The sequence below is a fragment of the Heterocephalus glaber genome, unplaced genomic scaffold (genome assembly GCF_053883595.1).
Source record: "Heterocephalus glaber isolate CG9 unplaced genomic scaffold, H.glaber_assembly_v1.0 deba00001004, whole genome shotgun sequence".
NCBI lineage: Eukaryota > Metazoa > Chordata > Mammalia > Rodentia > Bathyergidae > Heterocephalus > Heterocephalus glaber.
The window spans coordinates 5805122-5831189 of NW_028258179.1; the positions used below are offsets into that span (position 1 = coordinate 5805122).

At 51.0% G+C, this 26068-nt stretch overlaps 2 protein-coding genes and 2 non-coding genes across 10 annotated transcripts in view; all 4 read left to right on the top strand.

Annotated features, from left to right (window-relative positions):
- The window catches only part of Atg16l1 (autophagy related 16 like 1), a 35334-nt gene that overhangs the window by 9166 nt on the left and 100 nt on the right, over nt 1-26068 (top strand). The window contains exons 3-19 of one of the 6 annotated variants that reach the window (XM_087209428.1): nt 220-325; nt 1071-1144; nt 1776-2027; nt 4371-4436; nt 7642-7728; nt 8432-8488; nt 8700-8747; nt 9379-9484; nt 11659-11764; nt 13228-13298; nt 14521-14592; nt 20036-20156; nt 20365-20470; nt 22138-22287; nt 22370-22417; nt 22839-22940; nt 24650-26040. In XM_087209428.1, coding sequence (XP_087065554.1) covers nt 220-325; nt 1071-1144; nt 1776-2027; nt 4371-4436; nt 7642-7728; nt 8432-8488; nt 8700-8747; nt 9379-9484; nt 11659-11764; nt 13228-13298; nt 14521-14592; nt 20036-20156; nt 20365-20470; nt 22138-22287; nt 22370-22417; nt 22839-22940; nt 24650-24701 — 1624 coding nt within the window. In that variant the 3' untranslated portion in view covers nt 24702-26040. Of the gene's footprint in view, nt 1-219; nt 326-1070; nt 1145-1775; nt 2028-4370; nt 4437-7641; nt 7729-8431; nt 8489-8699; nt 8748-9378; nt 9485-11658; nt 11765-13227; nt 13299-14520; nt 14593-20035; nt 20266-20364; nt 20471-22137; nt 22288-22369; nt 22418-22838; nt 22941-23408; nt 24550-24649; nt 26041-26068 lie in introns of those variants that run through there. The other 5 variants (XM_004868103.3, XM_087209427.1, XM_004868104.3 and 2 more) reach the window with 5 other exon arrangements.
- LOC147828569 (small Cajal body-specific RNA 6) lies at nt 10263-10533 on the top strand. The gene has a single exon (XR_015450635.1).
- On the top strand, nt 19232-19450 carry LOC147828570 (small Cajal body-specific RNA 6). The gene has a single exon (XR_015450634.1).
- The window catches only part of Sag (S-antigen visual arrestin), a 33306-nt gene continuing 30114 nt past the window's right edge, over nt 22877-26068 (top strand). Inside the window, exon 1 of one of the 2 annotated variants that reach the window (XM_021247104.2) lies at nt 22877-22940. The gene's annotated coding sequence lies outside the window, so the exon portion shown is untranslated. The remainder of the gene's footprint in view (nt 22941-26068) is intronic. The other variant, XM_021247106.2, reaches the window with a different exon arrangement.

Consider the following 26068-nt stretch of genomic DNA (forward strand, 5'->3'; position numbering starts at 1 on the left):
GGTTGCATTCATGTTTGGTTTCCTGTGCCTCACATCTCCTACTTCCCACTTGCAGTGTCTCATAACAGTTGATGCTGCTGGGGGCGCTAGGAGGTTTTGGCTGGTGGATGTGTATATATGTGAAATTGTAAAGGTACTGTTCCCTTGCCTAGTTACAGAGGTGTGGTCTGATTCCCTTCTTTGTTGCATATTCTCTTGATTTGGCTGATGGTGGCTTAGTCCTGGACATGATGGCACATGGAATGACAGTCAGCTACAGGAAATGGCCCAGCTGAGGATTAAACACCAGGAAGAACTCACTGAATTACACAAGAAACGTGGGGAGGTAAAAATCGCCCCTCAACCCATCTGTCTTTGCTCCCTGCAAGAGTTCTGCAAGGAAAATGGGAAAGCAGCCATCTCCCCGAGAGTTTGCCGCAGCCTGGCTAAGTTTGGCCTTACAAGCTCTCTTTAGGGGGGTGAGAGAGGCCAAGAGAAACCATCAGAAAGCCCAGGGCCCCTCAGCAAAAGGCAAGCCAGACCCCTCAATTCCGTGCCCTAACAGCAGTGAGACACAAGTGAGGAAGCTTTTGAGAACAAAGGGGCTACCTGGCTGATCACTGAAGAGCTTCCTCTCTGAGGGTCACTAACACCCGAGAAAACCGCTCACCGTAGATGAGGTTTGTGGCAGAGCTCCAGCTGAGGAAGTGGGATTTATCATCAGTTCAGCTGGGTTACTGGTGAGGTTGAGGGGTAGATGAGTGTCCTCAGCAGGGAGCAGCAGGAGATCCCGCGCACCTCCCCATAGGCCCTTCCACTCTCTGCCACTACCCTCTTCTCAGTACCTTTGCTCAAACCCACAGCACCTTTCCTTTCTTAAAAACACAGCAGTCACACCAGGCATGGTGGTGCATGCTTATAATTCCAGCACTCAGGGGGCTGAGGCAGGAGGATCACTGTGAGTTCAAGGCTGGCCTGGGCTACATAGCAAGACCCTGCGTCAAGAAGAAACAAATACAGCAGGCACTCGCTGTGTAACCTCCAGGTGTGGCCCTAAGGTCTCTCGCTTATGAGTTTCTTTTATTTCCCAGTTAGCTCAGTTGGTGATCGACCTGAATAACCAGATGCAGCAGAAGGACAGGGAGATACAGATGAATGAAGCAAAGTGAGTGGAGACTGGCCCTCCTCGGGCCCTGGCATGGGGCAGGGTGTCACATGTCCTGTTTGGCTGTGCTCCTAAGGACACAGCCAGTGGTGGGAGGGAGGTGGCTGAGTCCCTGCAGGGCCTACAGGCCGGAGTCCTTTTCTGCAAGCTCTGAGAAGGAAATGCAAGGCCTCTGGATTCCCAGCGTGCTCCTTGAAAGGCAAGGCCCGTGAAAGTGTCCAGGGGCATTCACAGCTCTCATGGCCACTGCACGGGGACACCAGCCTCTTCCTGTGGTGGAGTTGGGACCGTGATGTCTGAGCCCATGCCCCTTAGCATGCATGGGTCCTGTGTGACCAGGAGCATTTTTGGTCGGAGGAAGCCTGGGAGATGAGAGAACAGGGACTCAAATTCCTAGTAGCTAGAGCTGAGGAGACTCCGAGTCTTGTTCCTCTGTGTAAGCACCTGAAGCTCCCTTCCTGCCAGTCCTGCTTCCCTGGGAGCTGCCTTCACTGCTGATTCCTGTCAGCAGGAACCTCGCCCTGAGGGGCTTCCTGAAAGGATTGTCCTGGAGCGGCAGCCTGTGTTCCTCTCCTGGCCCAAGCCTGTGCAGCTGGGCCCTGGCGAGGGACTCCTGGTGTCATGCTTTCAGAATCGCGGAATGTTTGCAGACCGTCTCTGACCTGGAGACAGAGTGCCTGGACCTGCGCTGCAAGCTCCAGGACCTCGAGATCGCCAACCAGACCTTGAAGGACGAATATGACGCCCTGCAAATCACCTTCACCGCCTTGGAGGAGAAATTGAGGAAAACTACTGAGGAGAACCAGGAGCTGGTCAACAGGTGGATGGCCGAGAAGGCCCAGGAGGCCAACCGCCTTAATGCTGAGAACGAAAAGGACTCCAGGTGGGAAATGTGTTGCTGCATAGCTAAATAGTATTTGTTCTTACGGTGTTTATAAAACCATTTACATTCAGTATTTGGAGAATGCTTAATAACATGAAAAAAAATCCCTGAAATAATATAACTGGAAACATAGACATACTCCCAGCTTTGTATTTTTAAGACTGGAAGGGATCACACTGTTCGTGGTGTTTATTTGGCATGGTGAGATGATGGTTTTTGTCGGTCTCACTGTGCAGTTCAGGCCGTCCTTAACTCACCATGTAGCCCAGGCTGTCCTTGAACTCCCAGTGATCCTCCTGCCTCAGCCTCTCAAGTGCTGGGATTACAGGCGTGCGCCACCATGCCCATCTTGTCTTATGTTTTACTGTATTTCATGACTTTGAAGTTGTTTGTTTTGCTTTGTGGTCCTGGAAATTGAACCCAAGGCCTCAGAGGTGCCAAACAACCACTCTACCACAGAGCTGCATCTCCAGCCCTTTTTTATTTATTTTAAGACAGGGTCTGGCTAAGTTTTCCAGGCTGATCCTCCCGCCTCTGAGTAGCTGGTGATACAGGCGTGGGCCACCCTGCCCAGCTTGAAGTGCCTGCCTGCCATTCTTGACAGTATGAGATTGGCTGGCCCCCTCCGGGTGGAGTTCACACCAAAAGGCAGCCAGAGGCAGGAGTCAGGGCAAGGCCCCTGGTTCCGAGGGAGGGAGGGAGGGAGGGATGGAGCGAGGGAGTGAGCATCACAGGCAGTGATGGGTAGCAGGGGCTTTCTGAAGGGACTTGTTTCTATCTGCCTTTGTTCTCCTTCCTCCCCTTGAGGGGTCCTGATGGCAGGTGTGGGGCCTGCGGAGTCGAGTCCTAGAAGCCTTCCCTCCTGTTGCCTGTGCTCTGCCAGCCCCATTGCCATGTCCCCCCCTTCTATTTGTAGCGGCTTTTGTTCACCTGGGTAGTGAGCAGAGGATACAGTTTGGAAACAACCCTTCACATCCTGCCTCCTGCAGTGGTCTGTGTCCGTGTCCCACAGTCGGCACAGTGGCTGCTGTGTAAGATGTGCTGGGATGTAAGAGAGGCAGCACGAGCACCGGCCCCTTCTGTGCCCAGAAGGCCTGGCTGCGGTGCTGTTTGGTCCTCCCTGCCCTGCAGGACGGGAGGGACTGAAGTGAGAGGAGTGGGTTTTGGACAGTGCAGCAGTGCCTTCCCTCTAGCACAGTGTTGCTCACCTGTCCTGGGCCCAGATTCTGCTTTACACACACGCACGCACACACACAGCCACGCACACACACCGGTAGTCTGTGAGTTCTCTCTTCCAGCTATGAATATTTTGATAAATTGTGGTTTTTGTATTCTATCCTGGAAAACTTAATTTTCACCCTAGTAAGGTACCCTCTCTCTTCCCACTTTTCCCCACTTGAGAGTCATGACTGTGAGAGGCTTAGGACTCGGTGATTGGTGTTCAGAAGCAGTGCTGGGGCAGCAGATGGGCCTTCCCATGGAGAAGTGGCTGTGGAGCTAAACACTGGGGAGGCAGGGAGGTACTGAATTTAGCCTGGCAAGGAGGACCAGGAGTGACTGCGAGGGGGGATGGATGAGACTACTGGCCACGACTTCTGTAATGACAGTGCAATTGTGCACACTTTGACAGGGACCTTCATTGCACCGCATTCACATACACTGGGAATGATGGTGCGGTCAGTCATTGGAATCAACAGGCTCCACCTTGGTTGAAGATACTCAGGAAAAACTTGGGATTTGTGCTGAGCATGTATCTTACTGCTGTCTTCATTTCCTAAACAGTGCAGTACAATTACTATTTACATAGCATTTACATTGTACCGCTGATCATAAGTCAGCTAGAGATGATTTGAAATACACAGGAGGATCATGTTACGTTCCACTCAGTTACTGCGCCGTTTTGTTTAGGACTTGAGGGTCGGGGATCCAGGTGTCCACTGGAGAGGATTGTCCTGCAGCCAGGGCCCCACAGACACGGTGCGGGCGGGGAGAGTGTAGCTGCATAGGTCACCAGGCTTTTAGAAGGGTTATAACTATTGCAGCAAGCCAGGTCACAGGTCTAGCCCTGCAGTATGGCTGCAGGGGTTTCCTGTCCCAAGAGGCCCTGGGTCCTGGCAGGCCAGCCCCTTCCTTACACAGTCTCCTCCAGGTTGTACTCTGAAACCATTTCCATGGGGAGCCTCACCACTGGCCAGAGTTGGTGATGTTGGGTATTTGCCTATGGTGGCTGTTGTTTTAGTTGCATTGAATATTCAATTGTGTCATCAGAACTAGAAGAGAGTAGATTATGGAGAGTGAAAACCCCACGCAGACATGAACAGGGGACTGTTTTATTTTAAATAGGCGGCGGCAAGCGCGACTACAGAAGGAGCTCGCGGAAGCAGCGAAGGAGCCTCTGCCAGTAGAACAGTAAGTAGAGATTAGTCGATCCAAACCATGCTCTTAATGCTTTTCTCGTTTTACATAGTTTTATAATGTTTTTATTTTTATAAAACCACTTTACGGATTTTAGAAAGAGACCTAAAAAGTTAAAGGCAGAAAGCAAGTCATATTTCTACCACTGCCCAGAAAATAACATCCACATGGTCATTTTCATTGTGTTTTGGTGTCTTCTGATATCTCACATAGAAATAATGTACTAGATGTGGTCTTTGATCATATTTCTGTTTACTTTCTTGGGATAGATTCATAAAAGTAAAATCGTCTATTGAAATGTGTTTTGGAAAATAGTTTCCAAATAATGATTTGCTATTAAAACTTAGAAGGTGTTGCCAGATTACCTCACCAAAACCCTGTTCCTGTTTACGCGCCTCAGCAGCAGTGAGCGTGAATCTAGCTTCCTGCACACAAATCATCTCACTGTTTCCTTTTGACACTTTGGTCACTTGTTTGCCTTTAGTTGGGCCTGTCATCATGTAACCTGGCCTGAGGTTTGTTCTCATCCTCGGTCTTTGGTTTATGACTTTAAGTGTAAGTTTTAGCAAATCTTTGAAACATAACTGAAGTCTTAGAAACATGAGATCCCTTGGAACAAAAGGAATTGAGTGTATTGTGGAGCTTTTCCTAATCTGCCTGCAGGTTGGAGAGTTTTGCTGGGATTTGTAGCTTTGTTTTGGGAGTGGTAGATATTTTAATAACAAAATCCCTTTTGCTCTAGTTCAGGATAGATTCCTGTCGAAATATGTTTTGGAAGATAGTTTCTGAATTATGATTTGCTATTAAAATGTGGGTTGCTTCCTTACAAGTGGAGGAGTGGTTAAATTCAGTTAGGTGTCAGTTGCCACGTGTCTGCATTTATGAGAAAACAAAGGCGGTCGCACTAAACCTTTGGTCTAGATGTGTAGGGTATGTGTGTCTTTTGCCAACTTAGATATATTTTCCTAAGCTGCACAGTAGATAAATAGTTGACCTGGAAATGAGACCTGGTTCTTTAAAAAAATAGGGCCAGGGGCCGGGGATTTAGCTCAGTGGTTAAGCCGCCTGTCTCGAAAGCTCAAGGACCGGAGTTCGATCCCTGGTACCAAAAAAGAAAAAAAAAACTGATGTTGGGCCAGGGATTTAGCTCAGTGGTTCTGGTGCCTGCTTTCAAGTGCAAGGTCCCGAGTTCGATCCCCAGTACAAAAAAAAAAAAAAAAGGTTTGAGGCCAGTCTGGGCAACTTAGGAAGACCCTACTTCAAAATAAATTCTTTTGGTTTTTGAGACAGGGTTTCACTTTGTAGTTTAGGCTGGCCTTGTACATAATGTGTAGCCCAGGGTGGCCTGGAACTCAGAGCAATAATCCTACCTCAGCCTCCTGAGTGCTGAGATAACAGGCATAAACCATGCCTAGCTCACTGTATAATTTGGCGAGCAGGGGGGTGGGGCTGAGCATGAGCTAAGTGGTAGAGCACCTGCCTAGCCTGTGAGGCCCTGGGTTCAATCTCCAGTGCCACCAACCAAAAAAAAACCCTCTGCTTACAAGAGTGTCCTTTGCCTCTTCCAGTTTATCCAGGTGAGACATGAAATGGGCCCAGCATCCTGGCTGGGATAACATAGAAACGACCTGCACTAGGATGCAAACTTGGGGGTCTGGCTGTGGAGGTTTTCGTAATCTCTTTTTGTCAAAGAGTAGAATTTCTGGGTCTAAGAACACGTTCATCTTTGAAGGGTTTTCATGAGAAGTTCAAGTTGTTTTCTTGTGGTCACACAGTTCCAGGTCCTCCAGGATCATAAAATACCACGTTCCCGCTGGCTTGAACCACTGGGGGTGCCTGCATGGCTGTCCCACTGGGCAGCTTGTACCTCCTGATGGGACAGCCGTTCATGTACTACCACCTGTGGTTCAGGGTCACCCAGCAGTGAGACAAATGGGTTGTGGCACTGTTGTGAATGTGCTAAACAGCATTGCCAGAGGCTCAGCTCATTTCTGCTCCTCTAGCCCTCTGTGGGTCTCTGTTGCCCTCCCATGAGCACACGTGACTCCCACAAACTTAGGTGTGTGAAGAGCAGCCAGGAAAGGTCAGGTACAGCCTGGATGTACCTGTTTATTTTTCTTGTACATCCTGGCCAAGAGTGTGGGACAATGATACGTAATTCTAGAATAAATAAAGGAAAACAGGGCCTGGGATTTAGCTCAGTGGTTCCACCGCCTGCCTCACAAGCTCAAGGTCTCGATCCCTGGTACCAAAAAAAAAGGAAAGAAAGAAAACAAATTTGACATGGTTTAACTTGCTTAGTAACAAGTTCTTAAATATATATTCACACAATCCTCATAATTAATCATAGAAAAGGAAAAATCTTGCTTTTGAGGGCTTAAGAATCCAAACAGTAGGTAAAGAAATCTTGGGCTATTGCACTTTATTTTTTTACTTCTCTATGAAGATTGCAGCTTAGTGGGAAGTCATTAAGACCAAAATAATTACTTGCTTTCCCCCTCGGTCAGGAAAACTCAGCCTGTGAAGATGTGGAGGACAGGGGATTATTCTAGAAGTGTTTTGCATCTGCTGGATAAACATCAGCAAAAGGAGTGTGTTCCTATGTGTAGATGGTGTCACTCAGAATTCAGCAGGCTGTCCACATGTTGGCAGCATGGAACTGTAACATAAGTGTGAGATTCCCAGAGTCAAAAACAAATACTGGAGGGCTGGGGATTTAGCTCAGTGGTGCCGCTGCCTGTCCCGCAAGTGCAAGGACCCGAGTTCAATCTCCAGTACCAAAAACAAAACAAAACAAAAAAAACCAAATACTGGAATCCCAGCACTCGGAGGCTGAAGCAGGAGGATCACCTTGAGTTCAAGGCCAGCCTGGGCTACATAGGGAATTTAAGGCCAGCCTGGACTACTAGTGAGACCATGTCTCAAAAAAACAAACACAAAACAACAGATACAGCAGTGTGCATGTTTTGCTTTGGACAGTTGTTCTCAGCATCTTGGTTCAAACGGATTCAGTTTCTTTTCACACTTCTCCAAAGTGGTGGGTGGCTCTTCCCTGTCTCCAGGGAACCCTTCATTGTTGCTGCCCTGGCCACGTCTCAGGTTGTCTGGGACTAGAGAATGACATTGGCCTGTGCAGAACTGGTTCAGCCACAAAGGTCCTGTTTCACACTGTGACACAATCTCGTGCCCTTCTTTCCAGGGATGACGACATTGAAGTCATCGTGGATGAGACCTCTGATCACACAGAGGAGACCTCTCCTGTGCGAGGCATCAGCAGAGCCGCCTCGTAAGTAGCTGGGTGGGCTGGGTGGGCAGCGCTTAAGTGGCAGTGTGACCTCGCAGGTGTGGACAGGACAGGAGCATAGCTGGGTGCACCCAGACCCCGAAGCCCCGGGTGGTCTCACCCCATGGTGCTGGCCCATCTGCCTTGCCCACCTCCACTAAGGAGAATGGAGGGAAGCAGAGTGCATGCGGCCTCGGTCTTCCTAACAACAGATGGCCAGTTCAGTGTATTCAGTAGAATGACTGTTCCGATCCCAGAGCTCAAGGTATTTTAGGTTGCTAGAGCAGGACTGAGAAAATGGGGATTGGTTATAAACACCCAGAAATTGTTAGGTCAGTTAGACAGATTCCTGTCCTAGGCTTGATTTCTGGGGGAATTGATTTCATACTAGGAAAGCTTATTTCTTTTAAAATTTCTAGGCTGGATTTCCCTTTTTTTTTTTTCTTCTCGGTACCGGGGATCGAACTCAGGACCGTGTGCTTTCCAGGCAGGCACAGTGGCCCTGAGCTAAACCCCCAGCCCTGGATTTCCCTTCTGCCTTTCCCGTTATTTCCTGGCAGTTCAGATGCTGTGCTGAGTCTCTCAGCTGGGGTTTGAGGACTAAATGAGACGCATACTCCCGGGTACCTGTTTTTATGGGCTGTTTTGATTGACTATTTGGGCAAAATGTTTCTAAGGTTTAAACCTATCCTCCCCTCCTCTTTAGTAAGCGACTCTCGCAGCCTGCTGGAGGCCTTCTGGATTCTATCACTAATATCTTTGGGTAGGTTAGAAGACCTTTCCTTTTTAAAATGTGCATAAATATACTTAAGCATATGTATGTGGGTAATGATTTTTTAAATGTACACCAGAATTTCAGTGATGCAGAGAATACAGATGCCTTAATTTTGGCTTTTCGTTTAGCTTCCACCTTTTTTCTTTAACCTCCTTTCTGTTAATCCTGCTGTGTGCTGATCTCTGGCCTTTCCCTTTAGTCTGTCCGACTCTCCCCTTTTGGGACATCACTCTTCTGATGCTGCCAGGTGACAATACCCCCTCTCTCAGCCCAGCATGTGAATGTGGGTCGTTGATAATCACGCTGAGCGCGCTGCACCGCCCGCAATCATCAGATGTTCTCATGCTAACCAGGATGCTTTGCATGCTCCTAGGAGTGAGTGCTGATCACCCAGCATTGAGGCGGGCCGAACTGCCCGTTGGGTCGTTGCACTCCTGTCAGCACTGTCTTTTGGCATGCGTTCAGCTCTGTCTTGGCCACCTGTGTACACTGAGGGTAATAATAATGAGGTGTAGACATCATCTTAGAATAGTGTTACAGAGGTACAGAGTCAGCCACTGAGTTTGTGCTGTAAGTGGACAAAGTTCCCCAGCAGTTGACTAACAGGGTAAGCAGTTGTTGTTCAGGACTGCTTTTCTATGTTGTCTTGGAACCTGTGGTTTAGCAGGCAGGAGAGTAAAGTGTGCGCTAGCTTCCCTTGTTGTCATTTGAGTGAGGTTCTGATTTTGTGGGTCCTTCTGTGGTTTGAAGGGTCCGGAAGGGAAATGGCCATGGGCAAAGGCAGTGTGCCGAGGGAAGTTAGTCTCTGAGGCCTGGCAGCTTGGTGAACGCGGTCCTCTGCCATCCTGTCTCACACTTGCCTTTGTGTTGTTCCTTAGGAGACGCTCTGTCTCTTCCTTCCCAGTCCCCCAGGAGGTACCTGTGGATGCTCATCCTAGTCCTGGTAAAGACGTGAGAGTGCCGACTACTGCCCTGTGTGTCTTCGTGAGTATGCCCCATCCCCACTTCCCTGGTCTGGGCTTGCCATGGGGCTCACCTGCTCACCTGCATCAGCCTCCTTAACACCAGCTGGCTCTGTCACCTGGGAGGGGTCGCATGTGCTCAGCTTCAGAGCACAGAATTTATTGCTGCCATGCTCCATAAAGGGGCTGGCCCAGATACAGGGGATGGGGCGAGGAGCAACAAATTAGAGGTAGCTTGTGCAGGCATGGTCTCCAGTTAACTCCAGTGAGAGGGAGGTCCCGGCGGATGGTCTGATTCGGAAGTCCAGCCAGGCAGCTCTTGGTTTCATAAATAAAACTGGCTGTTATGGTTTCACCACGCAGAGCCTGTGGTTGGAAGCAGGGCACAGTCCTGGGCAGAGGCCACTGTGACACTGCTTGGAGTTCAGAGCCAGGTCCTGGTGCTAACAGATAATTTGTGTCCCCACCTGCGCAACCAAGCAGAAAGTGACCCAGTCCCTGGGGTTGAGGGGGCCCACACCAAGGGCTCAGCATTGGCTTGGCAATTGTTGGGTGGAGGGGGTGATCATGGAAGCTGCTCCTGAGGATGGGAACCCTTGCCATAAAGATAGAGTGGCAGTTAGATGGCATGAGGAACCTGTTAACGGAGGTTTTCTATGAAACACTGAGCAGGCCCACCGTGAGCTGCCCTGGCTGCTGAGTAGAGTCCCATGTTGGAGGAGGAGTCGGACAGGGGATGCAGGGCCCCTCCACAGCCCACCCTGCTCCTGTGATTCCATAACGGGCCTGGCCCTTATGGAGGTCGATGATGATTGGTAAAAGGTCTGATGCACCGAATGTCACAGTCCCTTCCGTGCCCTCAGCTCCCAGCAGCCCCTTGTGTTTCCTGGCACAGTTCAGTTGTGTGCCCAGGACAGCGGAGCGGCTGATACTCAAGGACCCTGTTGGTGTGTGTGTCTGAGAGTGAACAGTTCACAGCCGACCCAGGTCCGACACAAGCGCTTACATAGGAGCTTGTTGAGTGGTGGCAGGGCGTGACAGGGCATGATCTCAAGTTTTCAATCTGAGACCTCCACTGGGGAAAGATGTGGGAAAGTTACATAGAGGTAAAAAGTCTCAAAAAGTCTCAGATTCTCAGTGGCCAGGGAAAGTAGGAAATAACATCGCCAAAATGCTGCTCATTTTCCAGTCAATAGAGGCGCTTTCTGTGTAGGTCTGTCTTCTGGGGAGGATCCCAGCAGGGTGTTTTACCCGGAAATATTCCCAAACCCACCTCCCCGTTTAGGAGAGTCTATTACAGTGATGCCTTCCTAGTCCCTCCCCTTCTAGGATGAGATGTTTCTTTATACCTACTTTTTCTCGGCCACATGTGCCATCTTTAGCTCAGATGAGTCCATGTTTATGTTGAGTCCCAGAGATTTCCTGGGAAGCATTTTAAACTCTTTCAGAATAACAGCTGATACTTGTATTTATGGCCTAAGCTGCTTTTATAGATGAACAAGCTGAGACTTCAAGGAGTGAAGAAGCTGGCAGAGGTCACGGTGCTGGCACACGGTAGTGCCATAGTCATAGTGTTCCCAGGAAGAACTGCAGGGATCCCTGTAACTGATGGGTGTCTCGCAGTGGGACTAGCATCTGCATGTATCAGGGGTCATCAGAAAACCATTATTGTGAAAGGCCATGCACTGCATATTGTTCAGATACATTGTGCTTAATATTAATTAATGAGAAGTTAGTGGTAGAGGGAAACCTGATAATCTGGAACCAAAGAGGGATTTTTTTTTTTTTTTTTTTTGGTACCGAGGATCGAATTCGGGTCCTTGCGCTTGCGCAGCAGGCAGCAAAACCACTGAGCTAAATCCCCAGCCCAAGGGATTTTAATTCTAGGCTCTTTTTTTTGGAGACAGGGTCTCACTATGTAGTTCAGACTGGCCTCAAATGCTTGGCGATCCTCTGCCTCAGACTCCTGAGTGCTGGGATTACACAGCATGGGCCACCACACCTGGCCCTAGGCCTATTTCTCCCCCACCCCCAACGGAGATTGAACTCAGGACCTTGTACTTGCCAGGCAGGCGCAGCACCACTGACCTACATCCCTGCCCCAAGTCCTATTTTTAAGCTAATATTATTGAAATGTCATTCTTAGAAAAATAAAACAAAGGGCCGGGGATGCTAATGCCTGATCTCATCTTGCAGGATGCACACGATGGGGAAGTCAATGCCGTGCAGTTTAGTCCCGGCTCCCGGCTGCTGGCCACAGGAGGCATGGACCGGCGGGTCAAGCTGTGGGAAGTATTTGGAGGTGAGAGCCCACTAGAGTCCTGTGGGAGGGAGCTGTGTTGGTGGCAGCTGGTTGACCTTGCTTTCAGGTGCTCTTTGAATTATCTCAGAACAAAGCATTTTATGTAAGGAGTCATCTGACCAAAGCATTACTAGCATTTTGGTTTCTTTTTACGTCTGAGCAGATGTTTGCTCTGATTTTCCAAGTAGTGACCAGAAGTACCGGTGTTCAGGTTAGGAAGTCTTAGGTAATTTTTCTCATACCAGAACATCTTGCAAGATAGCATCCCTTTTAGAAGGGAAGTAAATCTCTAAATTAAACAGTACGTCAAGCTGGAGTATATGCACTTAATGATGGCCTACAAGAAGTAGATCAGAGCTTAGGAAAGAGGATTACCTAGGAGAAAGTGCATGGAGCCAGCGGGTGGAATGAGAGCATAATTCTGGTGCTGGGCACAGCTTAATTTTGACATTTTCCAGATTCAGCTGAATATGCGTATGTTAGAGAGCACAGCCAAAGACTCTTCAGAAGCCATTCTGGGTTTATAAGCCTTGGAGGGTTTGGGGTGTGAGTCAGTGCTGGAGCACTTCCCCAGCGTGTGCAAGGCTCCCTGTTCCATCCCCAGCACCACTAAAGAAATCAGTAAGATTAAGCAAATTGTTTTATTAGGCTGTACTGGCAGGCACTGCCTGTCAGTGAAATATAATTTTTTAAAATTTCTGTTCACATCTTAGAATTATTATCATGTCATGGGTTCTGAAGTACAGTAGTCACTTTGTACAAAAGTGATAGTTGTCATAGGTACTGATCAGACCCAAAGACTGCTGACTGTAAAGTAGAAAAAGTGACTGAGAAATAGTGGAACTAAATAAACTGAGTCTCCACTTTGATTGGCATGTTCTATGAAGTGTCCTACACTTTCCTCTTTTGTGTTATTGTTGTTGTTATTTTTTTGTTTGTTTGGTGGGGTTTTTTTGGTGTTTTTTGAGACAGGGTCTCACTATATAGCTAGCCTCAAACTCATGATTATCCTCCTGCCTCAGCCTCCTGAGTGCTGGGATTACAGAATGCATCGCTATGCCACGCCTACACTTTCCTCTTTGTGAGGGGAATTAATAATTCTAAATATCTTGAAGAACTAAGAGCACACACTCCTACAGCCAGGCCTGGTAGTGCAGGCCTGTAGTCCCAACACTCAGGAAACTAAGGCAAGAGGATTGCTGTGACTTTGAGACCAGCCTAGGTGACAGACATAGTGAGTTAAAGGCCAGCCTGCTCTACACAGTGATATCCTGTCTCAAAGAAAAAAGAACACATACAAAACACCACGGTCTGCATCGCCTTAAACATTCACTGTTGTTAAAGACTAACAGTATATTTTGCCTTTCATATCCTGTTTGTCCTACAGTTTGTGTTTCAGTGCCCCATTGAGACTCACTCACTGGCTTAACATCCTGTCTTTTCTCAATCTTTTTTTTGTGCAGACAAATGTGAGTTCAAGGGTGCCCTATCTGGCAGTAATGCTGGAATTACAAGCATCGAATTTGATAGTGCCGTAAGTATCTAGTATCTATGGTTTTAGAGGATTTTGAAGAACAATCTTAATACATCTGGTTCTTGAAATTAAAAAGTAACTTACCTTCACCGCCTGCTGCGCAAGTGCGAGGACCCGAGTTCGATCCCCGGTGCCAAAAAAAAAAAAAGTAACTTACCTGGTTTCTCTGCCATTCTATCTTAAGTCAAATCCATGTTGGCAGGGTGTGTTGGCTCGAGCCTGTAATCCAGGGGGCTGAGGCAGGAGGATGGAGCCCAGCCTAGGTTACATAGTGAGTTCAAGGCCAGCCTGAACTACATAGTGGGTCCTTGTCTCAGAAAACAACAACAAAATCCATCTTGTTAGAGGAAGGTGGAAGTGGATTTTGGAACTGATTAGTACACAGACTGACAAACCCCGAGGTTTAATTTGTGTCATAGCCGTCAGTGTTTTATGGGTTGAGATGCTGTGCCCTAGGGGCCAACGTGGTCCCTACCCTCAGGGAATCTGGTTTAAATGAGCAACGTGAGAGCTCTGAACCACAGGCTGTTGTGCTGAGGTGAGGGAAGATGGAGCTGCCGAGGGTTCCTTCTGGGGTGAGGCCTAGGGAACCAGTGGGCCATTTGAGGTCGAGTGGGCTTTCATGTTGCCAGAGGTCAGACCCAGGGTGTTGTGCTAACCAGCGCTGAGCTGCTGAGCTGCACAGCTGAACCCCCAGCTCCGGGAGGTTTCAGAAAACAGGTGTGGCGTTGAATCCCGGAGACCTGGCAGTGTAGAAGACTGGGTTGGGAAAGCAGGACTGCAGTGACCCATGTCTTGGGGCCTCTGCAGAGTTGGTCCAGCCCCAGGTGGTGGGGCCGGAGAGGCGCAGAGCTGGACGCTCGGAAGGAGGAGTCTTGGAGAGTGTTAGCTGGGAGATGAGGCGAGGGAAGAGGAGCGGTCCCTCTGGGCTTTCTGGCTTGGGTTGCATGTAGTGAGTTCGTCTTTGCAGTTACAGGAGGGGGTGAGGGTGAAGGTGAGCTCGGCAGGCTGAGCTGTCTAATGTTCAGGTAAAGTCTGGTGAGCTCAGGGGGCAGAAGGCCTGGACTTGAGGATGGTGAGTTGACATGCTGGTGGTAATACCTGGTGTTCAGCCTAGGTGTGTGATTTTAGGCATCTGAACCTTGGGTCTCATTTTATATCGTATGAACTGAATTCCTCTGTTTTGGCTAAAAGTTGTTTTTCCTTCCTTTTATTCCCATAGGGAGCTTACCTCTTAGCAGCTTCAAATGACTTTGCAAGCCGAATCTGGACTGTGGATGACTATCGATTACGGGTGAGACCCAGATAAGAAAACTGTGTGTGGTTGTCAAGGTGTAAAACATAGAAAAAAATAGCAGACAATAGGGGACTTGTGTGTATTTCCCTGAAAATCATTCTTCAGGCACCCTTTCCTTCTTGGGAATTAGATTAGTAGAATGACTTGAGCTTAATGTCACAGATTTTAGTACCACACGGGAATTGGGACTCTTACAGGCCCTAGCCTTAATATTAGACTGCTTTGACACCTGTGATATCTGCTCTTGACGCACAGGTTAGAGCTTAGCAGCAGCGTTGGCTGCCCTCGTGACTCGCTGTCCTCTCCAGCCAAAATGGTGTGTGTGGTACTCGCCACCTCCGCATCTGCTCCCCAGAGCCAGTTAATGACGAGAATGATGGTTGTATCACTTATGTTCTCATGGGAAAATCAAAACCTGTGGCTTAATCAGCAGAGATTTTTTTTTTTTTCCCATTTTTTGGGGGGGGTGGGGTGGACAAGTGTTGCTATGTAGCTCAGCCTGGCCTGGAACTGGAGAACATTCTGCCTCAACCTCCATGGTGATGGGATCACAGGCTGAGAGATGCTTTTTCTTCTTGAGTTTGAATGAATTCTTACGTAGCTTATTAAGTAACGTTGCTGAAATGTACAGCGTAGCGTGCCTTGAGCGTTGGCTGGCGTTTTACCAAAAGTGGAGGAGAGCCGGCTGGCACAGGCTGTTTTTGTGTCCAAAGCCAGCAAGATGAGCTTCTCAGGTCTGCAGGGAGGTTTGTGGCCGTCTCACTGGGTGGTGCAGGGACAAAGGTAGAAGACTTGGGAACAAGATTGCTTACCGCACAGGCTTTCCATTTCCCAGCCTCAGGCTGGTGGACGGTGACAGCAGGTGCGAACCAGTGCCTCGAGGGTGGCCGTCCTCCATTCTCAACTCAACAGAGATCCAGGTCTCCTGCAGAGCCTGAGCCCTGCAGATGACAAGGACAAGTGTTGTGAGCACGGACGGGCTGCCTTGTGTTCCTGCCTTGGGACGTGGACTGCTGGAGAACCTCCCAGGGTACAACTGGGACACATTTCCAGTTGTCACCCGCAGCACTGGTGCTGCACTGCAAATGGCCTAAAGGGAAAGGATTTCCCTGAATGACTTCTGTGTGGGCCCAGTACTGAGCTATAGATGATAATGTGTTCCTGCTGTTGACCCTTGGTGAGATGAGGTGAGGTAGGCAGATGAGGAAACTTATGCTCAAGAAAGCCACCAGAAGGCAAGGCCTAAGGTCCCACGGCTAATAAATGATAATTTGAGCCAGAGGTGGTGGTTCACATCTGTGATCCCAGTACTTGGGAGGCTGAGGTGGGAGGATCACTGAGTTAGTTCAATGCTAATCTGGGCTACATAGTAAGTTCAAGGACAGCCTGAACTGCATGGTGAGATTTCCTAGACTGGAGGAGTCAGGTGATCACTTGCTGGAGAGGAAGCAGCTGAGTGTCCGCTACTGTTTTTTTCGTTGGTAGAAGAGTTGTTCTGTACAGGTGGGCATCAAGCTTTGGGGCTGAAGTGGCAAGGAGTTAGGGAGGCAGACCTGGAAGACAGGGCTGGAACCTTTGTCCTGGGAAGCTGGCTGGAGAGCTGCCCAGGCCTCTTGCAGAGGGCGCCTTCGCTGTGCTGGTGCCTGGGCCACAGGTGGATGCGTGGGGCTGCTGATCTTGCCAGGGCTGCGGCCTTCCGTGCTGGCCCGGCTTGCAGCTGCTTTTGCTGTCTGGTCCCCAGGTGAGTGTGTGAGGAGCTGGAGGTCTCCCTCAGTGGGATCTGCACACCCAGGATCTTAGGATGAAGAAGTAAGGGGCACTCCCTATCCAAGGAGGCTGCGGCTTCCACAGGACCCTAGGGACAGATGGCATTGGAGGACAGGAATGGACTGTCTGTCCTCACTAAACTTGTGGGCGTCATGCAAGGCCACATCAGTATCTCCTTAGCTTTTGTGATCAGGTGATGGTGTTGGGAGAGACCAAAATTTGAGAAGCAGCCGGTTGAGTTCTTGCTTTAAAGACCTTCTGGTAAACCATCCTGGAGACAGCCCAGCCTCAAACAGCCCTGCGTAGTGCCTCCCTTTAAGACCGGAGGGTGCTGCAAGGCTTCCTGGCTGCTCTGTTAAGATTTCCCTTGGGAGACCTACACCTGTGATCCCAGCACTGGGAGGCGGATAGCCATGAGTCGGAGACCAGCCTGAGCTATATAGTGAGACCCTGTCTCAAAAAAAGATTTTCCTGGGGCCGGGGATTTAGCTCAGTGGTTCCAGCGCCTGCCCTGCAAATACAAGGACCCAAGTTCGATCCCCAGTACCAAAAAAGAAAAAGATTTTCCTTGCGAGCTGGCTGTGCCTGCTCTCTTGTAGAGGCAGAAAGCAGAAGTGGAAAGCAGCATGGTAGGGGTTGGCTACTGGATAGATGGTGGCTTCTATTTCCAAAACCTCCCCTGTGAGTTCTGCATTCTTCTGGGTCTGGAGTCTTTAGTTGATGTTCGTCTAGTCGTGTGATGAAGGCATCTGAATGGGCAGTTTTGTGTTTAGAAATTGTGATCTGGATATGGAACTTGCCTTGCGGCCCAGAGAAAGGTTGTACACAACCTAAAGAAAGTGTTCGAATTAAATATAAACTTCAAAACACCTCACAGATCATAGAATTTTAAATGTACCCAGGCCAGCTACAAGAAGGGCTCCTTAAATAGTGAAGGTGAGTGGGTGCTCATGTGCATGCAGCCCAGTGCACTGGGGGCGAGATGAGCCCAGGTGGGCGCCCACCAAAGGCAGAGGGCCGGGATGTCTCCTTTGAGTCCTTGGTCCAGCCGCTCTTCCGAGAACTACAGCAGAAGAAAGTGTTTGCTCACAGATGTTTGCTACCGAATCCTCCATGACAGTGACTTAGTCTGCCAGCAGAGGATGTTGTCGTTTAAATTGTGGTCCCATCACAAAGATACAGCTTGTGGGTAGTTAAGGAGACTTGAAGAAAGGGGATGCTGAGAGAGGAGGACAGCAGTGCCACTGGCCTTGTCAGGTTCTCACCGCACCAGCGCGGGAGAGCATGTGTGTGTGGTCTGCAGGGCCATGTTCACATGGCCCCCCATAAACGATGGCTTTTTCCTCCTGTGCTCGGGAAATCTGTCACCCTTAAGGCAGCGTGCACACAGCCCAGCTTTGGATGTTGATGAAATAGAATTTGAGGAGTAGCCTGCCCCCGTTTCCTGTCTGTCCCTGGGGTGTGCACAGGTTGGGTGATTTTCTCCCAGCTGGGTCTATTTGTGCCTCATATGTAACATGAACTTTGAGGATGAGCAGGAGGCTGGGCTGGAACTCTGAGCGAACCGCTGTCATAATATAGCAAGGTCTTTTGTTTTTATGTATTTTTCTGTTTCATTTTAGTCAGTCAGAGCAGGTGCCTCAGCTTTTCCAGAAGAGAAGCATCTGTTTCTAGCAAAGTAAGACTAAACAAAGCATGTGTCCTGGAACTGGGTCTGTATGATTAAATTTATTTTCTTAGACTCTTCCCCTAGGAGTAACAATTTATTCATCTAGTGTTTGCTAAATTCCTTCTATATTCCAGACCCTTTTCCAGAAACTGGGGTACAGAGTTTCTGTCCTTGTGAAACATAAGGAAACTATATCAAGGATTGATAGTTTGAAGAAAAATACAGTATGGTATAAAGAGTGAGGGCTGCTGGAGAGAGGTTAGGATGCACTAATACCTGTTTTTTGACATCCACTCTTCACACCCCTGTGTTAAAAACTGGAACCCTTGGGGGCCAGGGATTTGGCTCAGTGGTTTCGCCGCCTGCTGTGCAAGCGCGAAGACCTGAGTTCGATCCCCGGTACCAAAAAAAAAAAAACAAAAAACTGGAACCCTTGCTGGGGATGGTGGTGCATGCCTATAATCCTCCTTAGGCAGGAAGATCGCCCTGAGTTCAAGGGCAGCCTGAGCACATAGTGAGGCCCTGTTTCAGAAAACCCAATAAAAGGAACCCTCAGCTTGGTGTGGCCTTGTGGTCCTGGTTGATAGCAAATATCAGTTCATTAATGATCTGGATGTGAGCTGGGGGGTGGGGGTGTTTTTGTTTTTTTTTGGTACTGGGAATCGAACTCAGGGCCTTGCACTTGCCAGGCAGGTGAGACACCACTGAGCTATGTCCCCAGCCCTCAAAGATCTTTTAAAGGCATTCTTTTTTAAATTAGACACCATCAGTGACTACCTTCTGAACCCCTGCCTTGAAAGTGTAAGGTCCTGAGTTAGATCTCCGGTACCAAAAGAAAAATGTTGAGCCAAATGTGGTGCACATCTTTCATCGTACTTAGGAGGCTGAGGCAGGAGGATCGTTGAGTTCGAGGCCAGCCTAGACTACAGAGCAAGACCCTGTCTCAAAAAAAAAAAAAAAAAAGCAATGATCCCTTACCCAGGTGTGGTGGTGCATGCCTATAATCCCAGCACACCGGGAAGCTGAGGCAGGAGGTTAGCAAGTTCAAGCCCAACCTGGACAGCTTATCAAGACCCTGTCTCTAGAAAGATAAATAGCAAGACAGGACAGATGAATTTGGGGTATAGCTTGGTGCAGCAGCCCTAGTTCAGTCCCCATTATTGCTCCCCACATTGTCCAATTGACCCGGCCCTGAAAAAAGGTCCATGATGCATGGTGAAAGGGCTGACTGCCCAGTCCCCTCCCGGCACCCCTACATTCCCAGCCATCTCTGTCTGACAGGCAGAGACGCCCCATTCTGTGTCTTGCTAGCTCAGAGGGCACCACAGTTGGCATCTGACAGCTTCATCACAAAGGGATGTGCGTGTCGGGAGTGCCCATCCGTACCGGTGGTGTGACCTGACCTTTGACGCTGAGACCTCACTGAAAAGCAGTCGTGTCCTGACGTTTCCCTCATAAATTAGGCCTTCAGTGGCACTGAAAACAACCTGGGGCTTTAAATGTTTCACAACTTTATATAAATGCAGCCCTTAAAAATGTGCACAGAACAGTCGCTGCAGGTGATTTCTGAGCATCTTCCCACGCCCGCCCTCTTCAGAGAGTTCCCATGGTTGCCTGGCCCCGTCACTTTGGGCCCGGGTACCCCAGAAGCAAAGAGTGGGGCAAGAAGGGGCCAGGTCCCCGCTCCCGCTCCAAGGGAACAGCTTCCAGGACCTGACTGCTTCCTGCTAACATCTCCGCCCCTTCTTATAGCCGGGACCAAGCCACACCTCGCCTCTGGGAAAACCCAAAGCCAGGCTTTCTGGAAGTTTCTCCGAGCTGCTGCACAGGCCAGTGTGGCTGCTGCCGAGCTGAAACTGTCTTGTGAAGCATGCAGCTCTTGGCTTAACCCTTTCCCTCTCCCCTTTCGTTGTCCTGGATCCTTGGCTGGATCCTGGGCTTTTCCAGACTGGCTGTGAGGATGGGGCTCACCAGAGGCTCACCATGCCGCCTTCTCTCTCCCAGCACACACTCACAGGCCACAGTGGGAAAGTGCTGTCTGCCAAGTTCCTGCTGGACAATGCACGGATCGTCTCGGGAAGTCATGACCGGACCCTCAAACTCTGGGACCTGCGCAGCAAAGTCTGTGAGGAAATACAGTCTCTCTGTGTGTGTTCACCTAGACCTCAGCAGTGGCGCTGCTTTCTGTTCGACGCTCAGAGGGACCCAAGCAGTGACACTTGTTCTTGTTTGAGGTTTCCTTTAAGGCGGGGGTTCCGACAGTTTGGTGGTTGAGGGTAGTAGTGGCCGGAGCCGTGAGTGGCCCCGCTTGATTACTGTTGATTTTCTTTCAGGCATAAAGACGGTGTTTGCAGGATCCAGTTGCAATGATATTGTCTGCACAGAGCAATGTGTGATGAGCGGGCATTTTGACAAGAAAATTCGTTTCTGGGACATCCGGTAAGGCACCCCAGAGCTTGGTGGGGAAGCAGATAAGAGTCTACGTAGCAGAGCCATCGTGATGTTGTGTACGTGGTGGAGATGTTGAAATCTCGCGAATGGTAGAAGGAAACCCAAGGATACCTATAGCTTAGCAGTGTGACTACCGAGTCCAGCAGTTGTTCTCTGCTCTCTGCGCTTGTGCTGCAGATCAGACCCTTTGCAAGCCCTCAGGCGACGGGAGGGTGCACGGGGCGGGCAGGCATCCCTCAGGAGATGGCTGCCCTAGGCCAAGGACGTCCCTGACTGTGGAGAAGTGAGTGCGCTTGGTGCTGCAGGAAAGCCAGATATTCCCACCGGAGCAGGGAGCAGGGTGTGGCTGACATGGGGCAGATGTGCCGAGTGGGCAGGAAGCGGGGCCGAGGCCAGCAAGACTGCTGGGGTGTGTTGGGCTCAGGTCAGTGGGCCTTATCAGCCATTTCCAGACGTCTTCGTCCTTGACATAGCTCAGCAGCACAGAGCCAGCCTAGCAAGCGTGAGGTCCTGAGTTTGATTCCCAGTACCCAAAAAGGGGGAAGAAGGCCTACTGGAGCCAGGCCTCATGTCACATGCCTGTGATTCCAGTGCTCCAGAGGCTGAGGTGGGAAGATTGCTTGAGTTCAAGGCCAGCCTGAACCACATAGCAAGACCCTGTTTCAAAACAAAGGCACACTGGGGTTTGGGGAAGTCAGCTGGTGAGGACTTGAATTCAGGCCGGTAGACAAGAGGATCTGGAGGTGCACTGTGAGGGAGGGGAGCGGTAAGGATGGCATTCAGGGAATGGAGGGGCTTCTGGAAATGGGCAGAAAGCTGGGAGAGTCCTGCTCCTGGGCCACGGCTGAAGGGTGGCGTGGCTGTGGGCAGAAGGCCAGCCCTGGGCCAGTTGGTCAGGAGGCAGACGTAGCTGCCTGGTGGCGTGGCAGTAGAGGGAGCGGGCCACAGCAGCTGGCTGCCCAGCAGGTGGGGCCGCGGGAGGCTTCGTGTCAGGGTGGTGCTTTGGGATGCAGTGTGGAGCCACAAAAGGCTGATGGGACACCCGTGGCTCCTAGACTCCACTTCAGGTGTGTGTTGAAACCTTTCTGTGGCTTTTTTAAACCTGAAGTTTGACCTCGAGTGGAGTTTTAGGGTTAAACTGAAGACAGGTCTCCCAGCCCCTCCTGTAATTTGACTAGTGAAGCCCCCCAAGCCCCAAGGAAGTGCACTTAGCATAACTCGGGCCATCTATTTATTTAGGGACAGTAGGATTAACTCCTGCTGAGTTAAGGTAGGAAAATAGTTTTCTTTGGCAGCTTCCCACAAAGTCACTGTGGAAGGGGGAGCCAATGCCTCCCTTGGCTGTGCCTGTCAGCAGCAGGGCCCTGCCACAGGGGCGGTCAGTGACCTGGGTGGGCTGGGGCACAGAAGGGAATCAGGCAGCAGCAGTGGGGTTGCACAGGGTTTCGGCCCTGCCCTGGACTTGTAGCAGGAGCAAAGCAGGAAGCCTGACTGGCCAGTGGCCCCAGGTAGCTCTTGCTAATCAGAAGTTCTGGCTGGCGGTCAGTGTTGTTCCCGGAGTGGGCAGAACACTCAGTGGATTCGGAGTTCATGCTCCAGCCTGCCTCTCTCAGATCAGTTGGCGGGAGGAAAAGCAGCCCTTTTGCTCTGCTTAGATCAGAGAGTGTGGTCCGGGAGATGGAGCTGCTGGGGAAGATCACCGCCCTGGACCTGAACCCGGAGCGGACTGAGCTGCTGAGCTGCTCCCGGGACGACCTGCTGAAAGTCATCGATCTTCGGACGAGCACCGTGAAGCAGACCTTCAGGTAGCTGAGGCGGCGGGAGGCTGGGGCGGGCCACCTGCCGCCTCTGGGGTCGCCCAGCTGAAGCTGCTGCTGTCTGTTTCAGTGCACCCGGCTTCAAGTGCGGCTCAGACTGGACCAGAGTGGTCTTCAGGTCCGTAGCAACGCCCCTGCCCCAGCACAGATGATGGGGTTACTGCGCAGGCGTCTCCAATGGGAATGCAGGGGCGCTCGTCCAGTGCCACTCAGAGACCCAGGGGTGGGCTTGAAGGTCAGACTAGAGGTCGCCATCCATATCTTGGCTCCTGGGCAGCCGCCAGAGTCTCTTTTGCCCACCAGGCTTTGGGAGAGCTGGCAGGAAAGGACAGGAAAGGTGGGGAGCCCTGGGCTGGGACTGACGGGCTCTTTGGGCACAGCCCATTCTCCTGAGTGTCCCCAGGCTTGGCCCTGTGCTAGGAGGAGCGGGTTGGACGCTCTCAAGAAGCAGCGGCTTCACTCCTCACAGAGAGGGCTGTGAGCAGGTGGAATCTCGAGGGGCGGGGAGTCGGTAGCTCTTGCTCCCTTGCTTTCTTCAGCCCTGACGGCAGTTACGTGGCAGCAGGCTCAGCCGAGGGTTCGCTGTATGTCTGGAGCGTGCTCACAGGGAAAGTGGAGAAGACACTGTCAAAGCAGCACAGGTGAGGCTGACACTCAGCAGGTGCACCCCCGTCCACTGTCCTGGCCAGGGCTGGGCCTCAGTGGGCCCAGTGGAGCAGTGCCGGGGAGCATGGCACGGTGGCGATGGGGGAAGGCTCAGTGCAGTGTACCTTCCCCTTTCCTCCATGCCTCCCTCTCCCTCGGAGATCCCTGTCAGTAAATCCGCTTGCATTCATACTCTGCCTTCTGCCTGTCGGGCAGCCCCGCGCCCGTCTGCCAGTCACACGCCTGCTTCCTCCGGCTGTCTGTCCCTCTCTCGCTCACTCAGCACTGCTCCCGGAGTGAGCTGGCCAAGGCTCGCAGCTCTCTTGGGCGTCCTCCTTCCCTTAAGGAGCCCTTGCTATGGGTGGGCACAGCCAGACCCTCGGGTACATAGGTCTAGTGTGTGGCGGGCCGAGATCTCAGCCCTGCTCCTGGAAACCTGATGCTCTTCCACTCTCTCCTTGAAGCTCCTCCATCAACGCGGTGGCGTGGGCCCCCTCCGGCCTGCACGTCGTCAGCGTGGACAAAGGCAGCAAAGCTGTGCTGTGGGCACAGCCATGACTTTGGAGAGCCACGGGGACTGCCACACTCCTGTCCTTGTGTGGGGGGCATTCGGCCTTCCTCCGGCGCTGACGGTTGGCCTGGGAGAGTCCACACTGAGCCCACCTGGCCCTGTGGGCCCTGTCTGGGCGGGAAACACTACTAGCTCTGGCCTTCCATACCTCACTGGGGAGCACGGGGCCTCCTTGGACGGCAGTGCCAAGCATACTCGTGCACAGCTGGGTGTCAGTCCTCAGAGTTCCCCATCTTCCCAGAGTCACTGTGGCCCGATGTGCACCCCCTGCCTTGGGGCACTGGCTGGGTGGTGGGAACGCTTGGGCCACAGGCCTCTTGTGATCATGTCTTGTTACTGCTGAAACATCCTTAGGTCTCTCCGACTGGTCTTCGGAGCCTCTGGCTCCCTTCCCCACCGCTTCTGCATGTCCATATCTTGGTCAGGAAGTAAATCTCAATTTGGCTTAAGAAGTTTTGAGACAGAGAGGACATGGCCAGTCTTTTCCAGTGAAGTGTGTTCCTGTGTCACTGCAGATGCCCGGCACGTGGGTGCACACCACCTTCATGCTGGTGACAAGGGATCAGGCCAGAGTGTACCATCCCGGGGCTGGCAGCGGTGACCTAGCCACACTCTGCCAGGCTGCCGGTCACTTCCTCCGTGTGTGCTGTGGGAAGCCCTGTCCAGGGCCGGGGTGGTGCCCTTCCCCGTCCAGAGGCTGTGACGAAGGCTGGGAAACAGTTATCTTCACCATGTACCTGTGTATAAAGTTTCGGTTCTGTGTCTGAAACGCCATGTTTTATCACATCATGATTTGCACTTTATTTTTTCTCACACGCTCACTCTGGACAGTTGGGGATGTGAGTGCTGGAACGGGAAGGGGAGCGAGGTGCCCTTCCTCCTCTTCAGGCCTTCATTTCTCCTCCACTGCCATCCAGAGACCTCATGTTGGGAGGAGCTGAGGTTCACAGGCCAGGGCACATCTTTTATTTATTTAATTATGTCGCCAAACAGAACTTGATTGTAAATAAAAATACTCTGTTATACTTTTCAAATTCTTTGCATCTTGGTGGCTATTTCATTCTTTATTCTTAAGAAAGAAGGGAAAAGGAAATCTGATCAGTTTCTCTGCCAAAATGGTTAATATTTTCCTAGGGTTTTTCCTGATAGTCACGTCAACCATCTCAGAGCTCATCGCCTCCTGTAAACATCAGCACCCCATTTCATGTCCTGTGGGGATCCTAACACAGGACGGAAACATCGGGAATCTATCTCCGGAACTCGGCCTGCTGTATGTGAGAGCCCAGCACCGTGGCAGCCTGCAGACTCCTTGGTCACAGGGCTTGTGTGAACTGCTATCTCCTTTGGCCCCGAGCTGCCTCTGCTCAGAGGCCTGAGTCACCTCGCTGGCTGAGATACCAGCAGGCAGCTTGAGCTGCAGCCTGATGTCCCCCCCTCACAGGGGACTCAGCCAGACATCGGCTTGGCCCAGCGCCACAGTCAGAGTTCCCATGCCTGAGTCTGAGGCAGCTGGCCTGGCTAAGAAGTTGACTGAGCTGCTGTAGACCTGCTTGATCCAGACGTGAGCGTATCTCAAGCTTTAAGGATGGAAAGATAGCAAGACCTTTATATTCCCAGGGCTGGGGATTTAGCTCAGTGGCGCCATGCCTGCCTCAAGCATAAGGTCCTGAGTTTGATCCCTGGTACTAGGAGATCCAAACTGTATTCCCTAGGCCATTTCCCAATATGGTACAATAACCTGAGTTCAAGGACTTGTCCTGAAAGTGTCCACTGCCCTTCATCACGTGTCATAAAGCTCTTGCATCATCCACAGCAGGCAGTAGGGGATTTTGTGTGGGCCCTGGGGTGACAAGACAGAGGCCTCCCTGGTCCCCCAGAGAAGATTGGCTGGGAAACGCCCGAGTGACTTCACAGCTGTGAGCACAACTTCCTGTGATGGGACATCCGGAAGTGGTCTGGGGGCACCAGGAGAAGAGCAGCGTGGTGTGCCAGCCCTGCTGCGAACACCTGCTTTGACACAGACCGCAGACATCTGTGTTGAGGGGCCTTGCACAGTAATGAACTGAGCTGTAGCTCAAGTCTAACGATTGGAATTACATCCCAGTTCGTAAAAGGGGAAAGCCTCACAGTGGGGCAGGAGGGCCTCATTGGGTCCTGCCTGAGCCGCCGGTGGGCACCATCCTGCTCTGCAAGTCCTCAGCTCCGCCTGCCACCGCAGGCCCAGCTGGGCCCCTGACTCGATGCCCTACGCTGCCTTCTGTGTCCCACAGGGATAAGGCCATGCTTGATAGAAATCACGAATTGTCACTCAGTAAACTGAATTTTGGGTAAAGTGGAATATACTGCAACTGTGAAGGTTAAATGGAAGGGCCCAGGTGCGGGGGTTACATGCTACCCCCATGACACTGCTCCACAGAACGACTCTTAGCTGCCTCACTTGAGCCAAATTCGATTCTCCAGCGTGGGAGCCCTGGCTCTCACTGCAGATCTCTGCTGCTTTCCCTCTTTGCCTCTGACCCTTCCTGGTCTGTTTGTTCCAGAAGTTTCTCCCAT